At 44.3% G+C, this 24,371-nt stretch overlaps 1 protein-coding gene across 7 annotated transcripts in view; it reads right to left on the bottom strand.

The window, feature by feature from the left end:
- Positions 1 to 6,866: 6,866 nt before the first annotated feature.
- Positions 6,867 to 24,371, bottom strand: part of IRAG1 (inositol 1,4,5-triphosphate receptor associated 1) — a 108,594-nt gene continuing 91,089 nt past the window's right edge. For 6 of the 7 annotated variants that reach the window (XM_033120373.1, XM_033120374.1, XM_033120375.1 and 3 more), the window contains 3 exons: positions 14,983 to 15,099; positions 13,493 to 13,627; positions 6,867 to 8,544 (listed from right to left, as the gene is read on the bottom strand). In XM_033120373.1, the coding sequence (XP_032976264.1) occupies positions 8,301 to 8,544; positions 13,493 to 13,627; positions 14,983 to 15,099 (496 nt within the window). In that variant the 3' untranslated portion in view covers positions 6,867 to 8,300. Of the gene's footprint in view, positions 8,545 to 13,492; positions 13,628 to 14,982; positions 15,151 to 24,371 lie in introns of those variants that run through there. The other variant, XM_033120378.1, reaches the window with a different exon arrangement.

The following is a 24,371-nucleotide window of genomic DNA, read 5'->3' as shown; positions in this document are numbered from 1 at the left end:
GGGAGAAACTTCCATGTGCCATGTCCACTATTCTCTGTAGTGCTTCATTGTATATAATCTTCCTTAGCCACATTTCAAGTGGGTATTAGGGAGTCTGCCTTACTTTTTAACATTTTTAAAAAATATTTTTATTAAAAATACAGCTAGCATACCATATAATATTAGTTTCAGGAGTACACCATAGTTATTCAACATTTATATGCCTAAAGAAGTGATCCCCATGATAAGTCCAGCAGCCATCTGACACTGTACCATGCTGTCACAATATTATTGACTACATTCCCTGTGCTGTACATTACATCCCCATGACTTATTGGTTTTCTACCTGGAAATTTGAACCTCTTATTCCCTTTCACCTTTCCTCCCCTTTTAAATTTATAATTATAGTTGACATTCAATATTATTTTATATTAATTTCAGGTGTACAGCATAGTGGTAAGACATTTATATAATTTAAGAAGTGGTCCCCCTGACTAGTCTAGTACCCTCCTAGCACTATACATAGTTATTATCATATCATTGGCTATATTCCCTGTGCTTTAGTTTACATCCCCATACTATTTTGTAACTACCAATTTGTACTTCTTAACCCCTTAATCTTTTTCACCCTGTTCCCCAACCCCCTCCCATCTATCACCCCAATAAATCTAGTACCCATCTGATGCCATACATAGTTTTTACATTATTGACTATATCCTTTATACTATACCCTACATCTCCATAACTACGTTGTAACAACCAATTTGTATTTCTTAATCCCTTCCGCTTCATTCACCCAAACCCCCAACCCCCGTCTCATCTGGCAACCATCAAAATGTTTTCTGTATCTGAGTTTGTTTCTATTTTGTTTCTTCATTTTGTTCTTTAGATTCCACATATAAGTGCAATCACACTGCATCTGTCTTTCACTGTCTGTCATACTCCACTCAGCTCAATACCATCCAGGTTCAGCCATGCCGCTGCAGATCGCATGAACCCATTTCCTCCATGGCTGAGCAATATTCCATTGTACACCATGTACCACCATGGTGTACACATTGTGCCACCTCCTTTTTAGCCATTCTTCCATTCCTGGATGGACACCCAGGCTGCCTCCACTTCTTGGCCATTGTAAATAATGCTGCAATGAACATATGGATGCACATGTCCCCTCTAAGTAACATTTTGATTTCTTTGGATAAATATCCAGAAGTGGGATTGCTGGATCCTTCTTTGTCTCTTGTTATAGGCTTTGTTTTAAAGTCTATTTTGTCTGGTGGAAGTATTGCTACTCAGCTTTTTTGTTTCTTGCCGTTTTCTTCAAATATCTTTTTCCATCGCTTTACTTTCCGTTTGTGTGTGTCTTTCAATCTGAAGTTATTCTCTTGTAGGCAGCATACATAAGGGTTTTGTTTTCTCATCTATTCAGCCCTCCTATGTCTTTCGAGTGGAGCATTTAATCATCCATTAACATTGAAAGTAATTGTTGATAGATATGTAACTATTGCCATTTTATTTTTCATATTTTTGACATTTTTTTTCCATCTTAAAGACGTTCCTCTAACATTGCTTGTAATACTGGTTTGGTGGTATTGAACTCCTTTAGCTTTTTCTTGTCTGTGAAGCTCTTTTTCTGTCCTTTGATTTTAAATGATAGCCTTGCTGGGTAGAGAAGTCTTGGTTATAGGTCCTTGGTTTTCATCATGTTGAATATTTTGTGCCAATCCCTTCTGGCCTGCAAAATTTCTGTTGAGAAATCAGGTGACAGTTAGAAAAGTTTTCAGTCATTATTTCTTCAAATAGGTTCTCAATCCCTTGCTTTCCCTCTTCTCCTTCTGGTACCCCTATGATACAAATGTTGTTACACTTGATGTTGTCCCAGAGGTCTCGTAACCTATCCTCTTTTTTTGTGGATTCTTTTTTATTTTTGCTGTTCTGATTGGGTGTTTTATGTTACCTTGTGTTTCAAATCGCTGATTTGATCCTCTGCTTCATCCGGTCTGCTGGCAATTCCTTCTAGTGCATTCTTCATTTCAGTTATTGTATTCTTTACTTCTGACTGGTTCCTTTTTATGGTTTCTATTTCCATTTTTTTGTTCTTGCTGTCTCTTTGTTGAAGTTCTCATTTAGTTTCTTGAGCACCCTTATAACCATTGTTTTGAACTCTCTCTGGTAGGTTACTTGCCTCCATTTCACTTGGATTTTTCTGCTGTTCTTTCATTTGTATGAATGTATCTGCTGATATATTTCTTAATTTCCTCATTTTGGCTGCCTCTTTATGTTTGTTTTTATGTATTAGGTAGATCTCCTATTTCTCCTAGTCTTGGCTGAATGACCTTATGTAATAGGTGTCCTGTGGGGCCCAGTGGCAGAGTCTCCCTGTCCACCTCAGCCAGGTGCTCCAGGCTATGTGGGTTATGTGTTGCCTCCTGTTATAGTTGAGGCTTGATTGCTGTTGTCATGTCAGTGGGTGTGATTGACCCTTAGGCTGACTGGCTGTGGTGTTTGGCCACGTCCACAGCTTATGGGCTGCTGTGTGGGAGGCTTACCCCACTGGCTGGGATTTGCCCCAGTGGGCTCTGGTGCCTGTTGAGACCACCCTTTGTGTGTGCCACTTGTGGGGCTAATTGGGTAGAGCTCTGCTATGGTCTGAAGCCAAGCTCCAAGTATTTTGGTTCTGGGACCTCTTGGTAAAGGCTCTGGTGCAGGCCCAGATCAGATACTGCCTCTGATTGCCCCAGGGGCTGCCTGGTAGGAGCTACAAAGTGATCCCTGGTTGTTCACTGCCTGTGCTAAACCTGGAGGCATGTGGGAGAGACCACGCTGTAAACCAAGGATGGCTGCTACCAGTGTTAGGCCTGGGGTAACTCTAGCATTTTGCAGACACTTGGAGGCCTGCTCTCACCTGCCAGCTCCCTTAAGTTTCAACCACTGATAAAGCCTCAAACAGGACACAAGTTGGGTGAGGCAAGGTCTCAGGAAGTCACTAGAGTAGGAAGAGTTGTGGCTAACACGTTAATGTGGACTATGGTTTGGTGCCAGTGCTGAGCCTAAAGTGACTCAGCCAAAGTCTCAGAGAACACCAAGGCCAGTTGCCACTTGCCTGGGACCTGTGGGACTCCGATAGTTTTTCAAGAAAGAGTGCAATGTGGGAGGGGCTGGCTGCTATCAGAAAAAGTGCTTCTAGCTGTGCTTGACTTAGATGGGGTGAGGCCCCAGCTGAGTCAGCAGGGTGGAGTAGCAGAGATCACCAGACCAATCAGATTCAGATTTGGCCGTAAGCGTAGGGGGTGGGCTCAACATAGGAAAGATGGCACCTGCCTGCCGGCTACATGGCAGCAGGACCCCTCCCTGGGAAAATGCTGACTGTACTCCAGTCATCCCCCTGAAGCCACACACCTCAGTCTCCCCCGCCATGTGTCTCTGAGGCCCCCCAAGTCACCGTCTCTCCACTGGAACCCAAGGTGAGTGCCTGTGAGCGAGTGAGTCTGTGCGCGGGCCATTTAAGAGGATGTCTGGGTTTCCTGTAGTCTTCCATCCCACCTGAACAGTCGGAGTCTCCACTGTTTTTCACAGCCAGATGTTGTGGGGACTCCTCTTCCTGGCACCAGTACTCTGGGCTGGCGAGCCTGGTATGGGGGACTGGAGTCCCTCACTTCTCCATGGCAGAGATATCCCTTCTGATTCTCAACTGTGCCTCCACCCCTCCTACCAGTCTCAACGTGGCTTCTTCATTATCATTTTAATTACAGGACTTCTGTTTGGCTAGACTTCAGATGGTTCTCCAGGTTGATTGTTCTACAATTTAATTCTAATTTTAATGTGTTCATGGAATGATGCAGACACAGTGTTTATGTACTCCACCATCTTGGATCTCTCTTGTCTGCTTTACTTTTGCTATCTGCTTTCTGCTGGTATAAGCTTAGTATCCCAAAAGTGGTTTTCTAATTTGAACAATCAAAGGAGTTTTTAGTCAGGGCTTATATTTCTTTGTAAATACAATTCCCTCACAAACTTAAATTTCTGATCTATTTGCTTCCATTTTATTCCATGAGCCAATAATTATACCCCCTATTTTCTCCCAGTCACAATTCTCAAGAGGTATTTCTTTGTTTTCTCAGCCCTATGCCCCTCTCCCTATCCCATTTAATGGTGGCTAGTTCATTTGAGATCACAAATGGAACAGCCATTTTCTTAACCTGGTTTTTGCCATAGGGCTAAGTTGATCTGAGTTCAACAAAGAAATTTTCAACTGAGAAGTCTTTTTCACTCAAAGCTCTTTTTAGTCTTACTGTTTGGGGTTTAGAAGCAGTCAGATTTTCTAACTCTTCAATCTGAGCACTCTCTAGATTTCTTTCCTTTCTGCTTCCATAGCCAATTCTTTGCTGAGTGCTTCTTTTTTTTGCAATACCTTGCCAAAGGGAGCCAATAAATGTTCACATACTCCAGCACTCTGATTCTTTCCAACCACTTCTCCTAGATCTCTAGGCATCCCAGGGGCTGCTTTTCAAGTTATCATGAGTAAGACCAAATATTTTTGTTTTATTCACAGCATGGGTCACACTATTTCCAGTCCCTGATACCAGTTTCTTATTTCCTGCCACTTGACTGCTAAGCTAGTGCTTCATATTTTGAAAATTTATTATTGAAGTACTCCATTTCTGATTCAAATGTATGCATTAGTCATGGTAGGCTAACTGCCATAACAATTCCTGAGTTTCAGTGGCTTAATATACTAAAATTTTTGTTTCTTGCTCATGTCGTAGTTGAATGCTGTGAGTGTCTATTCAAAGACTCAGCTTTCACCTAGTGGTTCTGCCTCCTTTGTGAGCCTCAGGACCTCAGATGAATCCTCTGGATTTAGCAGGAAAAGGAGAATAAGAGGGTATGAAGTAGTGGGCAAGAAAGTTTGGTTTTAGGAAACTAGATTTGGAAGGTCTATATTCCTCTGCACCTAGCTGCAAGGAAGACTGAAAAATGTAGTCTGTCTATGGAAATCAGGTTGGTAAAAAATCAGCAGTCTCAATCACAGCAAGATGTGTTAATTAAAAAAAAAAAATCATAGGCCAGGAAGGTACAGGAAACTAGGCTCAGGAATGGGGAAAGGGAGAAGCCAAGGAACAGATCCAGCCCTTGGGAGGTAGCCCATTGTCCAACAACCCAAGACTGGGGACTTGTGGCTTGCTTCTGGGAGATACTAACATCCAAAGGGTTAGGGCAAGATTGTGGCTCAGCTCCACAAAATGAGGAGGCATTTAGCTGCTGCCAAAGGTTTGGAAATGTGCTTTTATTTTCAAACTCAGGCACGTGACACTCTATAGTTCAATGCTAGCACACCTGTGTGAGGATTAACATTAGGAACTGACAGCCAGTGACAACAAATCCAGCCTCTCCCTCTCCATTTACTCTGCCAGGCTATACATGGGGAGCGATACATATTGGCTTTGTAGCAGCTGCAAAGTGAAGGTCCTTTTAGAAGGTGACATCAACAATGACACAAACAACACATCACTCCGCAACTGAGAATAAGCACCTAGAGTCCTAGGGCTAAGCAGAAATGTCAGACTTCAGAGGCATTTTGAGGGGAGCTTTTATTTCAGATCAGTATCAGTTGGAAATACAGGGCCTGTTTCTCCCCATTTCACTGCTGCTTTGGCAACAGTTCCAGCTGCTTCAGGTCAATCTTTGCTTTTCAGAAAATAAATACCAATGCGTACTTTTTCAGGAATGCACTTGGCAATGTAGTTACTCTTATACCCCTTCTTTTCCTCAACCGCCCTTACTCTCAGAGTAGGTTGGGTGAGGGCCTGGTCTCGGAGTACTCCTGTAGGCCTTTTTGTGGAGCAGCTGGAGGTTCAGCAGCTCACTGCACCCCCTCTCCTCGCTTTTGTCTCACATGAAAACAAAGGTGGAACCCTGTGGCCAAGTAGACAATGGGCCAGCTCAGCCTGGTCCTTCTTCAAGGGAGACTGAGATGACATTGCCAGCCTAGAGTCCTGTCTCACAGCCACTCTCTCGAGAGCTCTATTTGAATCCTGTCTTTGGCTCTGAAACTCCTTCAATGTGTCCGGTCCCTCTGGAAGGGGCAGGGTAAACCATCCATCGATGTCCCCAAAATTCATCTGCCTTGATCTGCACCTCTTTACCTTAATGGCACATCCTTGGTCAACCCTGGCTTGGGCTTCACTCACAGTGATTTTCTAGCCACTGTAAAGGATGCCCCCCGTAAGTCAACATGCTGTTTTAAAGTGGGTTGCATCAAGCCCAGTTCTTGAGCTTGGAAATCATCTTGCTAGTTGGGCCTCCTTTCTCTCAGAGTAGACTGAAAAAGATTAGAATAAGTTGAGGCTAATAAAGATGTCATTTTCTTATTGGGATAGTGGTGGTGATGGTTTTGGGAAACATGCAAAATGTCAGCTGTCCCCAGGCTGCTCTCTGCCCCCTTGAAGTTTCTCTTCTTCTGTTGACCAACATTTAATGACGCCCTCCCAAGCATTAGCAGCCATGCTAGGACCTTTCCCAGAGAATGGGTAAGACATGGTTCTTGTCTGTGAGGACACACAAATAAGTTACTGTGATATACTGTTGTAATGTTCAATAATGGAGATGTTTAAAAGAAAGAACAGAGGAGGGTGTGTTCTATTGTGTGGGGTATGGTGGGGAGTTAGAGGGAGGTCATTAAAGCCTGTATGGAGGGGATGATTTTTGCTCTTGGTCCTAAAGAAAAGAGAATGGCTGACGAAAAACTAATGAGTGGAGGAACCGAGCTCTGAGAGAAAACAGGTTAGTTTGGGAACCAGAAATGGTTTGGAGAGGCTGAAGGGCCACATGGGGGAGAGGGACTGGAATATAAGACATCCAGTTAGGAATGCAAATTAGGAAGAGGCAGGTTACGAGCACAGCCCCTGGGCCGCCTGCCTGGGTTTGAGTTCCAGCCCCATGATTTACTAACTGGATGTCCTCAGAGAGTTACTGTGGCTTTGGCGCTTCGGTTTCCTTGTCTGAAAATGGGAAGAGTAGTACCCACCTCATAGTGTTTTGTTTTTCTTGAGGATTAAATGAATTAATACCTATATAATACCTAGAAACGTGTTTGTCTCATAGTAAGTTCTATATGAATATGAGCAACAAAAACAAACAACATCAACAACAAAACAAAAACAAAAGCAAAACAACCACAATAAAACCCACACAGAAACCAATAGCCCCCAAAATTGTTGAGGGATGAATGAAGGTAGTGGCTGTGAAAGTAGAGCAAGAAGTCAAATTGAAGATGGGATGTCCTCCCTCAGTGTTATGCTAAACAATTGGGAATGCTTTGAAACAGGTTTGGGTTGGAAATCTCATTTGAACTGAAGCACTAAGGTGCAACTGTACACTTGTACGTGGGCACACGGGAGGTAAAGCAAACCGTGTCTACTTATTCACCAGAGAGGTGGGTTAACTGCTCTCCATGGGGAGAGAACACATCGGGAATAGACTGTGCTGTACAGCAGCTTAGAATTAACACTTGAAACGGAGACCAGCAAGTTCACCTTTGAAACCATGAGTTTTCAAACATCTTAAATCCACATGGAGAGCTCATTGAACAGGGGTCTGGTGACTGCCCCAAACCTAGTGAGAATCTGTGGGTTGGCTTTATCCAGAACACACACCCAGAGCACAGGTTTGGAGGGTTGTTGGCTTCATGCACATGGTTGTTGGTGTGCTATGTGTATGTGTGTGTTGTGTGTGTGTACAGATGCATATATATTAATTCACATCTTCCCATTTCAAGCACAGAGCTAATTGCAGCCTAGATATTTTTCTGAGAAACCTTTCCTACTTCTGTAAAGACAAACTCTGATTCAAAAGCGGCAGAAGGAGAGTCAGTGAGAATGAGATTGGAAATGGGAAGATATTCATGTTGTGACTCCAAATTCCAGGCCTGACCCTCGGGGTCAGAGTTAGCCAGTAGGCACAATTCTTCCTGATTTCCTATTGCAAAGAGGGAAACACCTTCACTCCCCTGCAGTGAAGGAGTTTTCGTTTTCCTGGCCATCTGAGCCAGGGGCAGGTGACCTTCCCTTCCGTTCGAGTCCCTTGGTGAAGGTGACTTCTTCATCCACCGGCTGCTTTCCCAGGGCAGTTTTGTTGATCCTCCAAGACCATCAGTGACTGTGTATGAACAGCTCCCACAGAGGTGCCCAGTGTGAACGAGCCCCTGCTTATTTCCTGATGGGCTGGTGGCAGTGTGGCCACACCCAGGCCTCACAGCACTGTACTTGGGGAATGGGCGGTGGTCTGTGCTGGAGCAGGGCACTGGCTGGATGTCAGGCGTCCTATTGCTCTGTAGGCTGCTCCTGCTGCAGTCCTGAGCTCCACCAGGACTCCCTCTGGGCTGCCGAGCAAGTGGATCTCCCAACAGGCTCATCAGCCTGCTCCACACAAGAGTTATAGGAATTGTACAGCCCCAGCACAACAGTCAGGACCAGCATCGCTGCGGCCATCATCCAGATGACTTGCCAGTGCTGACACAGTTTGGGATACATGACTTGTAAGAAATGAACCAATTCTTCAAGTTTGCTGTCAAATGGAAAAATAGGGGGCAGGTTTAGTATAGTGGACACATCTATGATGCCCAGACCCATAATTCTCTGTCTGGAGTACCTTCCATCCTATCTAGACCAGTGGTTCTCCAATTCAGCTGGATATAGAGTTGCTTGGCAGCAATTATTCAAAATACCCCAGCTCTACTGAATAAGAGTCTCCAAAGGTATGGTCTAGAAATCTCTAGTTTAAAATTTCCCCCAAGTGATTTGGATGCCACCAGTCCATAGACTCGATGTTAGGAACTACTGAGCTAGAACACCGTATTTATTTTTGATCATTCGCCCATTCACACATGAATGGGCGAATGATCTGTTCACACGATGGTCATGATATCTGAGCTCTCCCAAGCCCAAAGAGACTAGGGTGCCCTGACCCCTATGCCCATGCATCCGACAGGACCAGCATCCTTTCCATACTTCACAGTAGTAGTGATCAGTTTCAAGTTCGAATCTTTTTCGGCCTCCATGCTCAGATGCAGTTTGTTGTCCTCAGTTCCACATCTGACTATGTCCAGTGTGGAAGCACTGTGCTAAACTCCTAGGAGACTCTTGATGTCAAGCGATAAATAGTAAGGAACAAGATCAACCTCAAGAGCTCACTTCAAACCTTTCCCAGGGGCAACCAGAGGACTAGTAGCCTCCAGCTACTCCGCGTGGCTTATTTAAGATGTTTTCTCAACCCCATTAATCTTCATCCCCTAATTTTCCCGTCTTCCTCTTTCTCTTCACTCTCTATACTCTTTTCTTCCCCTTTCCACTCTCTCTTTGCTCTCTTCCTTCCCTCCCTCCCATCCCTCTCCCTCTCCAGTTTTTGTCTATTTCACTCCCCTTTTTCCTCTTCCTTTCTTTCCAGTTGCTTTTCAACTCTTCTACTCTCTTTATGGCCTAAGGAAAAGACATTTGGTAGACGACCCGCTTTAAGAGTCCATTCTTAGAGGTCTCTGGAGAAGCCTTGGACACATTCATTAAGCTAGAATTTCTTCCTGTTTCTAATCCCAGATCTATTTTTTAAAAAATATATTTAAAAAAAATGAGAACACTGCAGATCTCCCAATGGAGGAGGTGAGAAGTGACAGAGGGGCTTTCTGACTATCTCAAGGCTCACACAGACACTGAAATATGCAGGCCATTTGCTGAGAAGTGGAGAGCTCTACTTCACAGTTAGCAGATAATAGATGCCTTACCATGGATGGAATGACTCAACAAATACCCTGTACAAAGGGACCACATGCCTGTCTCAGATGCTAAGCTAAGGCACTGATTGGCTTCTTTTCCATGTGGGAAACTTCTGCTGATCATTTAAAGAACAATTAAGTAAAGCAAAACAGTGGGCACATTAGCCGACGTGAAAATCATCGGCTATTTTCACAACTGTTGGGAAGGGAGAGTTTGGAAATGGAAGCTTATTTTCTTTCAGCTCTATTTAGATTCTTTAGTTTCTATTTATAAAAAATTGGATGCTAAAATGCAGTCTTTCTTTTGGGCTGTATTTCTATGCTCAAAACAAGCTACCACAGTAGGGAGAATCCCACTCTAGCACCACCCTTAAGTGGGACTGTAAAGGAGGTGGTCAAGATTTGGCTTCGTGACCCTTAATTGATCCCCCATTTCCAGCCTATAAAAGAGGTTTAGAAATAGAATTAGATTAGAAATAGAATTTCTTTGGAAATCAATTTTTGGTTGTTCTGAGTTCTACCCATTCCTCCATTGGGAGGGGTTAGGTTGTTTCCCTTCACCTTGGCCTACAGGGAGAGGGGCTTCAGGGATGCCGCTTGGAGAACTCAATATATTGCAGGAAGAAGACCACAGTGGTCTGGTGTGTGACTCACACCTGAGAATGCTGAAGCGCAAGAATCTTGCTGAAGTGCTTTGGCTCAGAGTAGGGGGCCGTGATGGGGAAAACTATCCCCACACCAGTAGTGGGCCAAAGGTACATCTTTCACCTTAACTGAATGTAGTCAGGTGAAGGCCTGGGATGTCATCGGTCCTGCCTGGAAATGCTACCTAGCAGCTGAACAATGAAGGTATACTTCCAAACGCCCAAGGACCAAGAGTGGCATTTTCAGTAAGCAGCTGGAAGAGATGCATTTATCCTAATAAAGGGACCTGCAGCTGAGACAGCCTCAGCAATGGCGTGGGTGTGTGTGATGCAGGTGTGGAAGGAGTTGTGTTCTCTGAAGGTCCTATAAAGTGCCATACTGAACAAAGTCGGAAAGTCAGCTTTCAACCCCTGCCAAAGCCTGGAGCCTAGTCACAATAAGACCAGTCAAGTAATGCCTTTCTGACCCCTAATCTGGATTCCCTTTCCCAGGGTTAACCCTGGAGAGGCCAGACACTGCATTAGCAAAGCTGGGGTGGAGAGTAGGAGTGCAAGCAGGAGATGGAGCGAGAAGCCATGCCCTCCACCCCCACTGCAGGCTTCTTCCTGAATCAGATCACAGCCGGCTTTAACTTTATAAGATGTTCAGACTTTGACTATTTCAGGGAACTGGCCGTTTTAATTACCGAAAGGAGGTTTTTCTTGGCATTTAAACTTGACCAGAGTACTTTCGTTTCCTGAGAGTTATTGGAAAAGTAAAGGAATCTGCCTCATATCATCTTAGCTCCATGGAGCAGGTTTGAACAGGCAGTGGGAGAAAAGGCAAAAGTTTTCTATTGTACCTCATGAGCCTTACTTGTTCAATGTATTACACAAATGTCAGAAGACTGTGTTTTCTGTTTTATATGGTTAAGATATTGGATTGATTCACCAAAGTTCAGTTAAGCTGATCCTCCAGAAAGGAATATTTATAACAGATTACATTATTATGTATTATTAAATAGAGGAGATTCAGACAAAAAGACTATAGTGTTTGTTGTTGAATCTCTCAAATAAGGGGTCAGCTTCTGGGGGTTAGCTAACTTTTTTGGTTTTGTTTCGTTTGGTTTTTGAAATTCACTAAGTAGGACACGGAACTTTGAATGACTGCAGACCTTGCTTGTTAGTGAGATGCCAGCATGTCATGGGGGAATCATGTTTGGGTGCAGGTGCCTGCAGCCCACTGTGCGTGTAAGGTACTCAGCAACGAATGGACTGCCTGGCATTGAAGACAACAGTTCTCAGGTGCCGTCGGGCCTGCGTCACAGGTGCGGAAGGGAGGCTCTAACTTTGAGTGGGCAGTTTAGATGACAGCAGTGTCAGTTGTTATGGAAAAGATGAGGCCGCTCTGCTGAGAAGGTGAAGCTACACCCCTGTTCTGAAGGACAAGGACCCTTTGGAGGGCTGTGCTGATGCCTGGTACCCACTGTCACCTGTCACCTGTGGTGTTGTCATGTACTCAAGGCCAAATGTAAATCCGAATGGGACCAAAGGCTGGGGCAGAGAACGAGCAGCAGGACCAAGAAGACACTCTTGGACGATGGATGCGAAGGGCGGCCATTGCCTTGTGCTGCTGACCAGGAGCTGTACAGAGAGGGATGCAGGTACAACCTTACTTTCCCTGGGGTTTCATGAAATGGGGGGGGGGCAAAAGGGGGAGTGCCAATCGCCTGAGATCAAATTAGCTGGTAAGGATTCCAGCCCTGTGCTTTGCAAACCAGACTGTTTATATTCCATGTACTCTCTTTGTTTAGTTCTCTTTTGTTCTTTCTTGGTGTTTGGAAATGTTAGAAGTCCCAGCCTGTGTTAGCTGTATTGAAGGGAGCCAAAGGAAGAGCTGTTGTCCAGGCCTAGGCCTGACTGCATTACAGTGTCAGAAGGCAGTGTGGTGGTCTGCAAATAAGAGCAGAGGGCTCCCAAGCGAGAGACAAGGCCTATGGAGAACAGGACCCAGCTGCTTGGAGTAGGGACTGTGCTGTCATCATTAAAACCTGGGGGTTCTTCCATTAGGGGAGGTGGTGCATCGTAGAACAGGTTTGCTTCCCATGGTGAAGCAGCTTCTCTAGCTCTCTGAGACTGCTGATCCTTGAACGTTGGGATTGGCTCATGCAGGCTGAGACCTCTCACTCTGGTTGAATCTTCCATCAACTGACTCTATTGGTTGTTCCTCTGGGCTTTGAAGCGTATCTATCTAATGTCTAGTCTTCATTTTATTACCTTATTACATGCATGTGATTTCCAGAGTCTTCCAGCAATGAGGCATAAACACATAACCTGTCCCAAGTTTAGCTGCTGATTAGATAATTAATCCTCTGGCTGGAGCCGTCCTTGACCCCAGGATAGCCTGGGGGTCTAAAGGCAAATATTTTGGTGAAGTGTTCCAAGTTTGCAGTAACCACATTTTTAAATATCAAAATTCAAGACGTCTGCTTTGAATGTACTAATAGAGTCAATAGGGCAGAATATGTGAAACTGGGGCTATCATTAAAATCCAGGATGTTGATATGGTCACTATATCCATAGGGCACATAAAGTATATTTTTTAAAAACCAAGTATTCAAACAAAAGTGAAAAGCAGTCAAGATAGCCAAGCTTGTGTGATCAGCACAGAAGGGACCTGAAGACTCACCTTTGCCACCCAGTTGAGTTTGTCCCTTACTCCCATCTGTTTTCTCTGCCTCTGTTCTTGTGAGAAACTCCCTTTAGGGCTTTAGGCCAGCTCCCCTGCCCTTGGCTGTCTCATGGGGATACCTGAGAAAGGAGCTAACTATGGTGAGCTAGGAGGGGCTCCAGTCAGGGTCCCTCGGTGTCTCAGCTGAGCTCCTGAGGGCTGCTGGCCCCACCCTTGACCACCTCTGACCCCTCAGCTCTGCAAATGCCCCTTTGTTAACTATTTTGACTCTTTGGGATTTCCTCTGCCTCCTCCCCCAACACGAGTGCCTCTTGGTTTCTGTTGGCTGCTCATTTGGGCCTTGGACCCACTGATGCCCTGGACTGGCACCTCCAGAGATGTTGTGCAGTTAAATGAATTGTGACCCATTTCAGCAATGGCCAGGGCTCCAACCTGCTTCTTGGGTCCCTTTCCTCTTCCTCAGTTTCTTCTGCCTCTTCAGGTTCCTCAGGACTCTCACTCTTCTGTTCTTCCTCCTCCTCCTTTAGGTCTTGAAGCTCTTTGGTCTTCTTTAGACCTTCCTGGTATCTGGAAGGCAAAACGGAACAATCAAATCTGGAAAGGCCAGGCACAGAGCATCTTTTCCAGAGTTCCTAGAGGGAGGGGACTTGAGCACCTCCAATAATTATATACTTCCCGTGGTTCCACACAACAGGAAAAAGCTGGGAAAGTCTAGTGAATCCCAAGGTGGCTCATGTCAGTACAATTTCCCCTCACTCCTCAGTCATCCTTCCTGTTTATGAACGTGTGACAAAACGGACAGGGAAAAATGTGGATGCAGTCTCCCGACTGGGTTCTTGTCCTACAAAACATTCAGTAGGGTGAAGATTGCACTTGCTTTCTGTGTCGTAACCTTGGCACTTCAGCTCTTCACCCGTAAAATGGAGAGGGTGGTACCCATCTCCCAGGGTGTTGGAATTTTTTGAGGACGTGCCAGGCTTGATCTAGGGAAGGTGACAGCCATCACACAGGCTTGTTGGGAAATGTTATGGAAGGGCCAGGCACACAGCTTGTCCTAGAGAGGTAGTGAGTAAATGTTTACAAAGCCAATGGAGGCATTAACTCTGTGAGTACAGAGCACAGCTATGTGTGAAAAGATAGGCTTTCCAAAATAAACCCTTCTGATTTCCTCCTCTCAGGATCAATATTACCCTGAACATACAATTTCTACTTGTCCTACAGCGGAGAGTTTAAGGGTAGCACAGTTTGGCTGGGGCAACCCCACCGTGGTGTATGTGGCTGCCCCACCAAAGCCCACAGGTTTCACTTCAGTGGGAAGCAGTGTCTCCCTAGGAGCCACGGGGAAAGAACTCAAGACGTGATGCTTGGTTAGAGGTAATTCTCTAATTCTCTACCTGGCTGGGCTTGGGCTCTGCTCAGTACTCTGTTCCATCAGTGACTGAGCAGTCAGAGGTGCTATTGAAGCTCAATTAGAGAAGGGACAGCTGGAAGTTGAGGGGACTCCAGCTTATAGGAAGGAGGGATGGCTGGGGCAGTTCTAGGAAGTGGAGTAGCAGCTGACCCGAGGCATTTTTGGCAGCAATGTGATTGCTCTGGCTGTGCAGGAAGCCTCAGGCGTTACCAAGAGGCACCCACCCAGGGCCCTTGATTTCCAGACCATTCTGGGCAGTGACGTTCTGGTGGCTTTCTGTCTGAAAAGAAAAAGCAATGTAGATATTGTCTGACCACACCCTCTTGCCCTGCTTCCTCCGGTCCTTCCTGTGGAACAGTACTGTTCTTTCCTATGTAGTTCCTTACTGAAGCAAGGAGGTCCTGGGGCCACTAGTGGCTTCCCTCAATGCTCTACGAGGTTGGAAAGGCCCATGGGAAGGTATCTTCGGAGACCGGCCAGGCGACCTCAGGGCAGCTGAAGTCTGACTTACCCCTTGTTGTACGCTTCTTCCTGCATCCTGGCCTTGGCTTCCTTGCTAATCTCCTCCAGGCTTGGAGTCGGCATGGGAACAGAGGCTTCACAGTCTGGGTCCCCATTTGTTTTTCCACTAGTGAGAAGAGGGAAGTACAGGGCGTCCTTTCAGGGACAGATTGGGCATCTGAAAACCAAACCATGTCTTTGGCCTGATTCCTGATCAGAAGTGAGGAAACTCATTGGATTGAATTCATTTCAACCCCTCTACCTTGAAACAAGATTTTATAAAGCCCTATTCTGTGAATGCTCCCTGGAACCCAAACATCAAATACTGTGCCAGTTCCCCCTTTTCCTTGTGTTCCCAAATCCACCTTTATTCTTATTCCAGGAGATACTGTGGGTAGACAGACAGATATTGGGAGCTCCACACTCTAAGATGAGGAAGATGGAAGCAGACCAAAATGTTTGGGGTAATTCCATTCCTGTGTCCTTTGTTTGCTTCATTCATGTAAATATCTACCAAGTACTGACTAACTCACAGGCACCTTATAATGTGCTGGGGATACATCACAAAATAAATGATCTTTGCCAACATGGAACTTAGCAGGTGGGAAAGCCCAAAAAAAAAAGGAAAGAAAAAATATGTAATTCATTACAAATTGTGATAACTTTTATGAAAGAAACAAACTCTGTTCAGTGATAGAACATAACAAGGACAGAATCTGCTTAGATAGAGTGGTCAGAAAAGGCCGGAGGTGGTGTAACTGAAGCACAGCCTTAAAAGATGAGAAGTCAGTGGACAGAAGATGAGGCCAGATAGAGGATGCAGGATATATGAAGACCCTGAGACACAAAAGACGTGGAGATATTTGAGGTACTGAAAAGAAGGAGTGAGACAGGAGTTAACTTTTGGACAAGATAAATTTTCAGTGCCTGTGAGGTATCTAAGTGGGAATGTCAAGTAGATAGTTGGAGAAGAACGCTAGGATGGAGAAATTCATTTGGCAACATCAGAATATAGACGATATTTAAAATGAGGGGGAAGCGATAAGTTTGCCTAGGGAGTTAGTATGACGAAAGATGAGAAGAGGACCCAGGATCAAGCCATGGACATCTCTACCCTTAGCTCAGGTGGAGAAGAAGGAGCAGACAGAGAGATAGGAGAAAAACCAGGAGAACATGGAGTCCTGGGAGCCAAGGGAGGAGAGCACGTCGAGGAGGGAGAGTTAAGTGTGTCATACACACACTTCTAAGAATCCAAGTCAGATGAGCACAAAGTGACGATTAGATTTGATACTATGAAGGTCAAGAGGAGCGTTGATGAAGGGTGAGAGCCAAAGACAGAGTGGAATGGGCTTGGTAAAGAATGGGAGGTGAGAAAGGAGAAGACATAAACACAGTAATCTGACGAGGAAGGAGAGTAGAAGAGTGTGTTGGGGGAATGCATAGCTGAAGAAGTGGGTCATGGGATGAAAGCCCATTTGAATGTGGATAGAAATGATCCACTAGAGGGGATGAGAGAAAGGAACAAATTCTTTGGAAAGGGAAGTAGAGACAGACCTTGGAATGATTGAGAAACTTCTTGGTTATAACAAAGGGAGAAAGGAGATGAGGATGGTAGTTGTAGGTTGGGAATCTGGTGAAGGAAGACGAGAGAGCTCCTATCTGATAGCTTAAATTTCTTCTCTAAAGTGGAAGACAAGGTCGTCAACTGAGAGTGAGAGGTAGAGAGGCCTAGGAAGGCTAGAGGAGAGAGGAGAAGGCATAAAAGAGTCACGTGAGAGGGGGGAAACAACATGTTAGAGAATCATGGTAGGATGGCAGGGCAGTCCTGGGAGCCCATCTGAAGTATGGGATCACAAGTGTAAAGGAAGTATCCAGACGGCCATGCCTTCCCTATATATCCTGCTGCCCTCCCAGTATCTGGAATCCAGATTAACGCAAGTCAGGTCAAGGAGGAGCCCTCAAACAAGGCAGAACAGCGAGCAGAGCTTTTCAGCCAGGGCTCTGAAAGCTCACAGGCTTCATGAGAGAGGCTTATATATTCTCCTCATTCTTGGCATCAGTTTCTCATCTTCTTAGTTTTCCTCAGATCTTGTAAAATTTACATTTCATTAGTCTGGAAACCAAAACCCATTGTGAACAAGGAAAATAACACTCTAAAAATATCAGCTATTCATAACATTTCTCCTTTTGCAAATTACATTATCCACTCCCTTCCATGTGACCTTTGCCTAATGTGCAGTTTCCTATTTGTGCAAACGACTGGAACAAGAGCAGAAAAACATAGCTACAGCCAAGGACAAGGAAAGTAGTTCTTTTATTAAATGTATTTATATAGTAGAAATAAAACATTTCTATGAAATAAAATAGCAGACTTTTAATTTCTTTTATCTACAGCTGTCAACCTTAGGAGTTAATGATAAACATGTCTGAGGGAGGGCAGCGTAGTGCAGAGGAAGAGAAACTACCTGAGGCCAACATGGGTTCAAACCCCATCTCCAACACATGCAAATTATTTAACTTTCCTAAACTTGAGATTCCTCAACTGTCAAATCAGGATAATATGTACCTGAAAGTGGTAGTATAAGAATTAATGAAGAAATATAAGTAAACTTTCTGCAATATGGTACTCAACAAATGATATTACTTATTATTATTATTATTAGTTATGTAGTAAATTTATTGTAAATTTTAGGAGCCATCTGAGGTTCTTCCAAAGCTGATCCATAAAAAAATCCTAACTGATAAATTACCAGGTGATTATTTATAGCTTCAAGAGAGAACTTGAGGACAAACTGAGGGTTGCTAGATGGGCGGGAGGGGTGGGGAGTGGGGGGGAGGGTGAGGGGATTGGAGGGCAATCGGTGACCACAGGATGGCCACGGGCTTGAAAATTAATCTGGGGAACGTAATTTGGTGGTTACCAGAAGGTAAAGGGGTTGGGGGGTGGGGGATGAGGGTGAGGGGGATCAAATGTATGGTGATGGAAGGGGAGCTGACTCTGGGTGGTGAACACACAATGTGATTTATGGATGATGTGATACAGAATTGCACACCTGAAATCTGTGTAATTTTACTAACAATTGTCACCCCAATAAATTAAAAATAAATTAAAAAAAAAAAAAGAGAGAACTTGATATAAATTACTCTGACACTTCAGAATCGGAGGAACCCTAAATGTGACTTTAAAGCAGGGGTTTCCAAACTTTTTTCAACGGTTTTCACCCAGGGCCATATGCGGTAAAACACACAAACAGCCGGGCCACTCACTCGAGGTGAAGTACGTATTGCCTCACCTGGTTTATTTAAGTAAACTAAACATATTTTTGGAATTTGCTGCGGGCCAATTAACAATGGATTGCGGGCCGCAGTTGGCCCGCGGGCCGCAGTTTGGACACCCCTGCTTTAAAGTATGGTAAAATTGACATAAAAATGCTTTAATACATTTCTCAAGTGCACGTGTATTGTGTGCCATTACACACTTAGGCACCTTCAAATTTTGCTGACCAAGTGACGGTAAACCAAACTTTCACTGTCCTCAGGTCGCTGCTCTGTAGAGACTAAACTTTTCCCTTGTAGAGCCACGAAGCCATTTCAACAACCTTCTCACATGTGCATCTTCTGTCTAGCTCTCCCAGGTTGAGTTGATCACCTGTATCAGTTTCTGTGCTAATATCTCACTTAAGACCACCTGAATGACCCAATAAGCTAGGTAATACTGTTGTTCTCAATTTGGCAGGCAAGGAGACCAAGGCTCAGAGCGGTTAAATAACGAGCCCAAGATCACACAAGCAGTGCTTAGTCGAGCTCCGATTTGACCCTGTTCAGTCTGACACCTGCCCGTGCTCTTGACTGCACTATAGTATCTGCCACCCACGGGGGGTATTACCCCATTTGAAAGATGAAAAACTCAAGTTCAGGTTGATTAAGTGACTTGCCTAAGTTCACATTATTGGTGGTTGGTGGGCCTGGTTGGGACTTTCACCTTGGTCTTCTATTCGTGTCAAAATACAATTTCCACACCTCCTTGAGCCCTCCCTTTCAACAGAAGTTTTTTCCTGGGGCTCTGAGCAGTGTGTGGGGTTCCAGGGAATCTTTTTTTTTTCTTTTTACCTTTTTTTTTTTTTTATTAGTTTCAGGTACACAAGACAAAGTAATACTTAGACGTTTATCATTTATATCCCTCACACTGTGTGAACCCTCCTCCCCCATCCGCTATCCCTCTGACATCGCACCGAGCCATTACATTTCCACTGTCTCTATTCCTCATGCTGTACTCCGCTTCTTGTAAGTACATACACACACACCCACACCCACACACACACACACACACACACCCCTATAAACTTGTAGTTGAAAACTGTTTGTTTAACATGAGATGGGTTAGGAGAACCTTTGGTTTTATACTGGGATAGGATGGGAGATAGGGGAAACACACAATATGTAAAATATTTGCTGTTATCTCCTGACCTCTAGACTGAGATCTAGACTGATTTCAGTTCCCGAAATATTTTCTTCAACTACCTGGAAGTTTTTCCTGTGCCTTGTGCAACCTCAGCTCAATACCTTCTCCTCTGTGGAAACTTTGCCAGTGTGTACCTCTCTCCTACACCGTCTGGCTAAATTTGATCCCTCCCTCCTGCTGTGCCCTCACAGCACCTCTGTTGCAGCGTAACGGGGAGGAGGGCTGTGTGAGTTTGAATGGTGGTGGCAAAGTAAGTGCCTTTAAGTGTTGTTGAGTTACATTGACTTCACGATGGCTCATCCAGTCCCTGCCTATTAATCTTGTAAAATGGGCAGGGCCTCTCTGTAAATGTCTATTTCCTGAGAACGCAGTGTTTGGGTTGAACTGAAGGAATCTCTGTTCATGGCTGTAAACTTGGAGCTGGGCACGGCCTGTGCCCACCCTAGGGATTTCTGGGCCAAACGCTCATGGATCTTGGCATCTATTCCCAGACTGAAATCTTGTGTGCTTTCTAAAATAACTCATTAAAATCAGACCCATTGTTCTCTCATGTCCACCAGGTCAACAGTGTTTATTACTTATGCTTAGCTCTCAGTAATTTGAGGGCTATTTAGTCAAAATGTGTTGCTTGACCAGCAGGTATATTAAAGTCTCTTTTTTCCACTTGGTGAACAATATTTGAAAGTGACTACAATCCTTTCCAATGGACAGATCTTACCTTCTTGGGCTCAGCAATGTCTCTAAGCCACCCTGACTGCCGCAGCTCCCTCAGACAGGCCCAACCCAGTGGACCTGAGTTGGAAGAACTTCCCTCCTCCCTGTTACCCAGCAGCAGAGTTCTCAGGTCCACTACTAGTTGACTGAGGGCTAATTCATTCCAGAATACTCTCAGGAAAGGGGAGTTGCTTACTGTGCATATTTGATGTCATGTGAAACCTTGAAGCAGTTTACCCTGGTTGCTTCAGAAGTGTAGGAAAAATGGCTATTTTAGAGATTATAGTTAAAATTGTTCTGTGATTTATCAGCATCGTGGTCCCTGTTATGAAACCAGCCCTGTATGTCATCCATATCGTGGCTTTGCTGATCCCCCAGTGAATGGTTCCACGTATATCCTCTGCTTCCACTCTCTGCCCCCTCCACTCAACAGCCAGCCAGGTTCTTCCACAGTAGCTCACAAGAACTCTTTCAAAAATAGCTGTTAAATCCACCCTCTTCTCTCCAGTCATACTGAACTTCATTCTGTTCTTCTAGTTGGAGGGCCTATTAAGAGGTTAAGGGCATGTATTCTGCTATCTATTAACTGTGTAACCTCAGGAAGTGAGGATTTCTCAGAGTGTCAGTTTCCTCATCTATAAAATAGGGCTATTAATACTATCCCCATCTCAGGGGATTATTCTAAGGATTCAATTAGGTCATTAATGTAAACCAATTAGAACAGCACTGGGCGTAAAGTAAGCATGCAGTAAATAATAAGAGTAATTATTGCTATCAGCATCATTATTATTCCTTGACTACTCCATACTTTCTCACCTCAGAGCCTGGAATGTTGTTAACTTCTAGTTCACCTAGTTAACTATATAACTTTTAGGTTTCACTTCAAAAGTATTAATAAATTCCTAGAGGAAACATTTTCTGAGTCTCCTCACCCCCACAATACAAAATCTGGGTTAAGGCGCTCATTTTCTTGTGTGTTGTTCCCTTAGCAACCTGTATTTCCTTATAATATCATCCATCACACTGTATTATAATGGCCTGTTTCCCATCTGTCTTTCCCCTGAGACTGTGAGGTCCTTGAGTGAATTCTAGTTGCCTGGCCCTTGGTGATTAAAGGTCAAACGAATGAAAGACAATGAATAAATAGCTCTTCCTACTTGTGGAAGCTTTGTCTGTTTTAATATTTAAGACACTTTAAATATAGTAGTCCCCACTTATCCACGGTTTCACTTTCTGTGGTTTAGTTCACCTGCAGTCAGCCGCAGTCCAAAAATATTACAAGGAAAATTCCAGAAATAAACAACTCACAAATTTTAAATTGTGTGCTGTTCAGAGTAGGATGATGAAATCTCATGTCGTCCTGCTCCATCCTGCCTAGGATGTGAATCATCCCTTTGTCCATCCTATCCACACTGTATATTGCTGCCAGTCACTTAGTAGGTCGACTGTCACGGTATCACAGTGCTTGTGTTCAAGCAATCCTTATTTTACTTAATAATGGCCCCACAGTGCAAAAGTAGTGATGCTGGCAATTCAGACATGTCAAAGAGAAGTGGAAAAGTGCTTCCTTTAAGTGAAGAGGTGAGTACAGTCCAGTAAGACATTTTGAGAGAGAGACCACATGCACATAATTTTTATTACAGTTAATTGTTATAATTGTTCTTTTTTATTTTTAGTTGTTGTTAACCTCTTTCAGTGCCTAATTTATAAATTAAACTTCATCATATGTATATGAAAAAAACATAGTGTATATAGGTTTCAGTACTATCCATGGTTTCAGGCCTCCACTGGGAGTCTTGGACGTATCCCAAGGGAGGATACTGTATCACTCTCTGTATTTTTCTCTAAGTCCTAGGTTCCTAGACCTTTGTTGAGTAAAGAGCGGTTTACTATGAAGTGACCTACAAGAATAAGGCAGAATTCTCTGAAGTCACATTGGGCCGTGCAATCAGCAATCAGGTATTTGCTGAGCACTTGTCACAGGCAGTTTGATCTTTTCGCCATCTTTCACCTGCTTAGCCAATTCCCTTCCTTTGTAGTCACTGTATGCTTAGGGAAATGTGAAATCATTTTAACATCAAGCTGAATACAACAATCTAGAAAGTAACGTATATTAACTTATAATGCATTCTTTCTCTGTAACACACTGGAGAACGTAGCTAGAATCGACTGTATTTGTGTTAGAGTGGAAAGTATGAATTCATTGTTGTCTCATTGTTAAACCTCTTAACAATCTGTTAAGTGTTTCCAGTTTCATGAATTCAGATGAAAACCACTTAGCACAGTTTAGAAATCCAGACGGGGAAGGCACTGGTAGTTCTGAGCCCCTCCTCCTCTGAATACTCCCTCCCCTTTGTGCAGCCATCTTTACAGGCTGGGTCTATTCCTAACAGGAGAGTCAGCCTCAGCGTGCTTGCTGTGATGGGGATCTCTCTGGTAGCCTATAAGAGTGAGCTGCAGACATCTTCTTGGTGCTTCTTTCTTGAGTTGTCTCGATCTTCACTCTGTCCGTACCTTTCCTGGTTCTGAACCCTTAGAATGGTGATGTCACCATTGATGCTCATTTGTTGCTACTTCTGATTTTGTGCTGCTGCCTGCTGTCCTCAACTTTGCACCTCACTTTTTCCTACCAGGGATAGCTCAGGTTCTTGATGATCCCCACTACCTCAGATAGAAACTCTCAGCTGGCCTGAACATTAGTTCTAGAGGGTTCAGGCCCTGCCCCATCATGATTAGTCTGTTGAGGAGCGTGGGGACATAAATCTTTTGCCTTTACTGGCTCTTTGGCTGAGAGTTGGGAACAAGGCCTTGTTGGGGGCCCTCCGGGAGAAGGGGTTGTTGCACCCAAAGGCAGGATTGGAAGGGAGAATTTTAGTGTGCTTCTCATTCAGGGCATAAGTGACCATTTCTGGAGAGATTCAGAGACCATGAACTAGGGATTTGGTAAGATTTTTGTAACCTTGGTTACTTCCAGGTGGTTGTTAGTTTTTCATCCCTTTACAATTTCCTTGTAGTGATCAGGAAAACAAGGAAACAAACAAACAAACAAAAATTCCCTACATGACACGAAGGACCTGTAAGCTTATGTGGGGTGAGGTGGCAAAGAGAGGAAATGCTGGGCAAAGTTCAAGACTAATGTGGGGTGACTCACTGAGGGACAGGTTGGTGGCTGATATATGGAGACGTGAGGAAAACAGGCTAAGTCTGGGGGTGGAAAGCTTGGGAGTTTGTCTTCACTAAAAAGGGGCCCAACGCAGACATTTCTTGCCAGGTCAAGCAAAACTATTCTAACAGCAATGGAAAATAAAGAACTAAAGCTGTCTCAAGGCAAGGAAGAAGGACGAATAGAGGTGTATGTTCTACAAAGTGAGGAAAGACACAAGGGGAAAGTTCTGAGACGTGGCAGCTGTGATCCAGATGTTTTCCAGCAAGCAAATGAAAGAATTTGAAAAGCAAGTTATAAACCCCTCAGAGTATGTAGAAGTAGTCTGCCTTGCTCTGGCTAAGGATGAAAAACCTACAAATTATATAGATGCCTAGAAAAGTTAGGCGTAACAGACACTGTTGGTTGACCGTGCAGTTCTCATCTCCTTCCTACTTCCTAACAGGAATGTGATTTTGTTTAGGAATTTGCTCTCTATGGAGCCATTTTGCTACATGGGAAGCTGACCCTCTCCTCCCATATCCAGGAGATAGTTTAAGACTATGATGGCTATTCAATTCCCAAGGCCTGTGGTTGGTTTAGAAAAGGAGCACGTTCCAAATTTGCCAACAACATAACAGGGAAGACTAAAGAAAGATGCCTGGTTTCATTCCTAAGAAAGAAACATGGGAAGAGATGGTCCCTTTTCCTCTAGATATTGTCATGTCTGGATAGGATACCTGGAACTAGCAGCCATTTGCCACAAGCCTGCTGATGAAGTCAACACATAAAGTGGGCAGAGGCAAGGAAATCGTCGAGAGGCCGAGCTGGGGCCCGCCTGTACCACACATGGAGCAGCCCCACCTCTTTAAGTGGACAGCTTTTCTGTATCTGTAGTCCAAAGAATCCCAAATAACGGAGAAGGCTCCATCACTCTGGGCTTCTTAGATCACGGTACCCTTGGCCTCAGCCACAGTATCTTCCTGGAACTTAACAAACTGGGTCTGAAATCTTTGTGGGTCTCAGAGTCCTATGCATTTCCTCGAAAACCTAAATTTGCTTTTCATCACATTTTGGGAGG

This window comes from Rhinolophus ferrumequinum, chromosome 11 (assembly GCF_004115265.2).
Source record: "Rhinolophus ferrumequinum isolate MPI-CBG mRhiFer1 chromosome 11, mRhiFer1_v1.p, whole genome shotgun sequence".
Lineage (NCBI taxonomy): Eukaryota > Metazoa > Chordata > Mammalia > Chiroptera > Rhinolophidae > Rhinolophus > Rhinolophus ferrumequinum.
The sequence above is the reverse complement of the archived record's forward strand: the minus strand, read 5'-3'. Positions and strand labels throughout refer to the sequence as shown.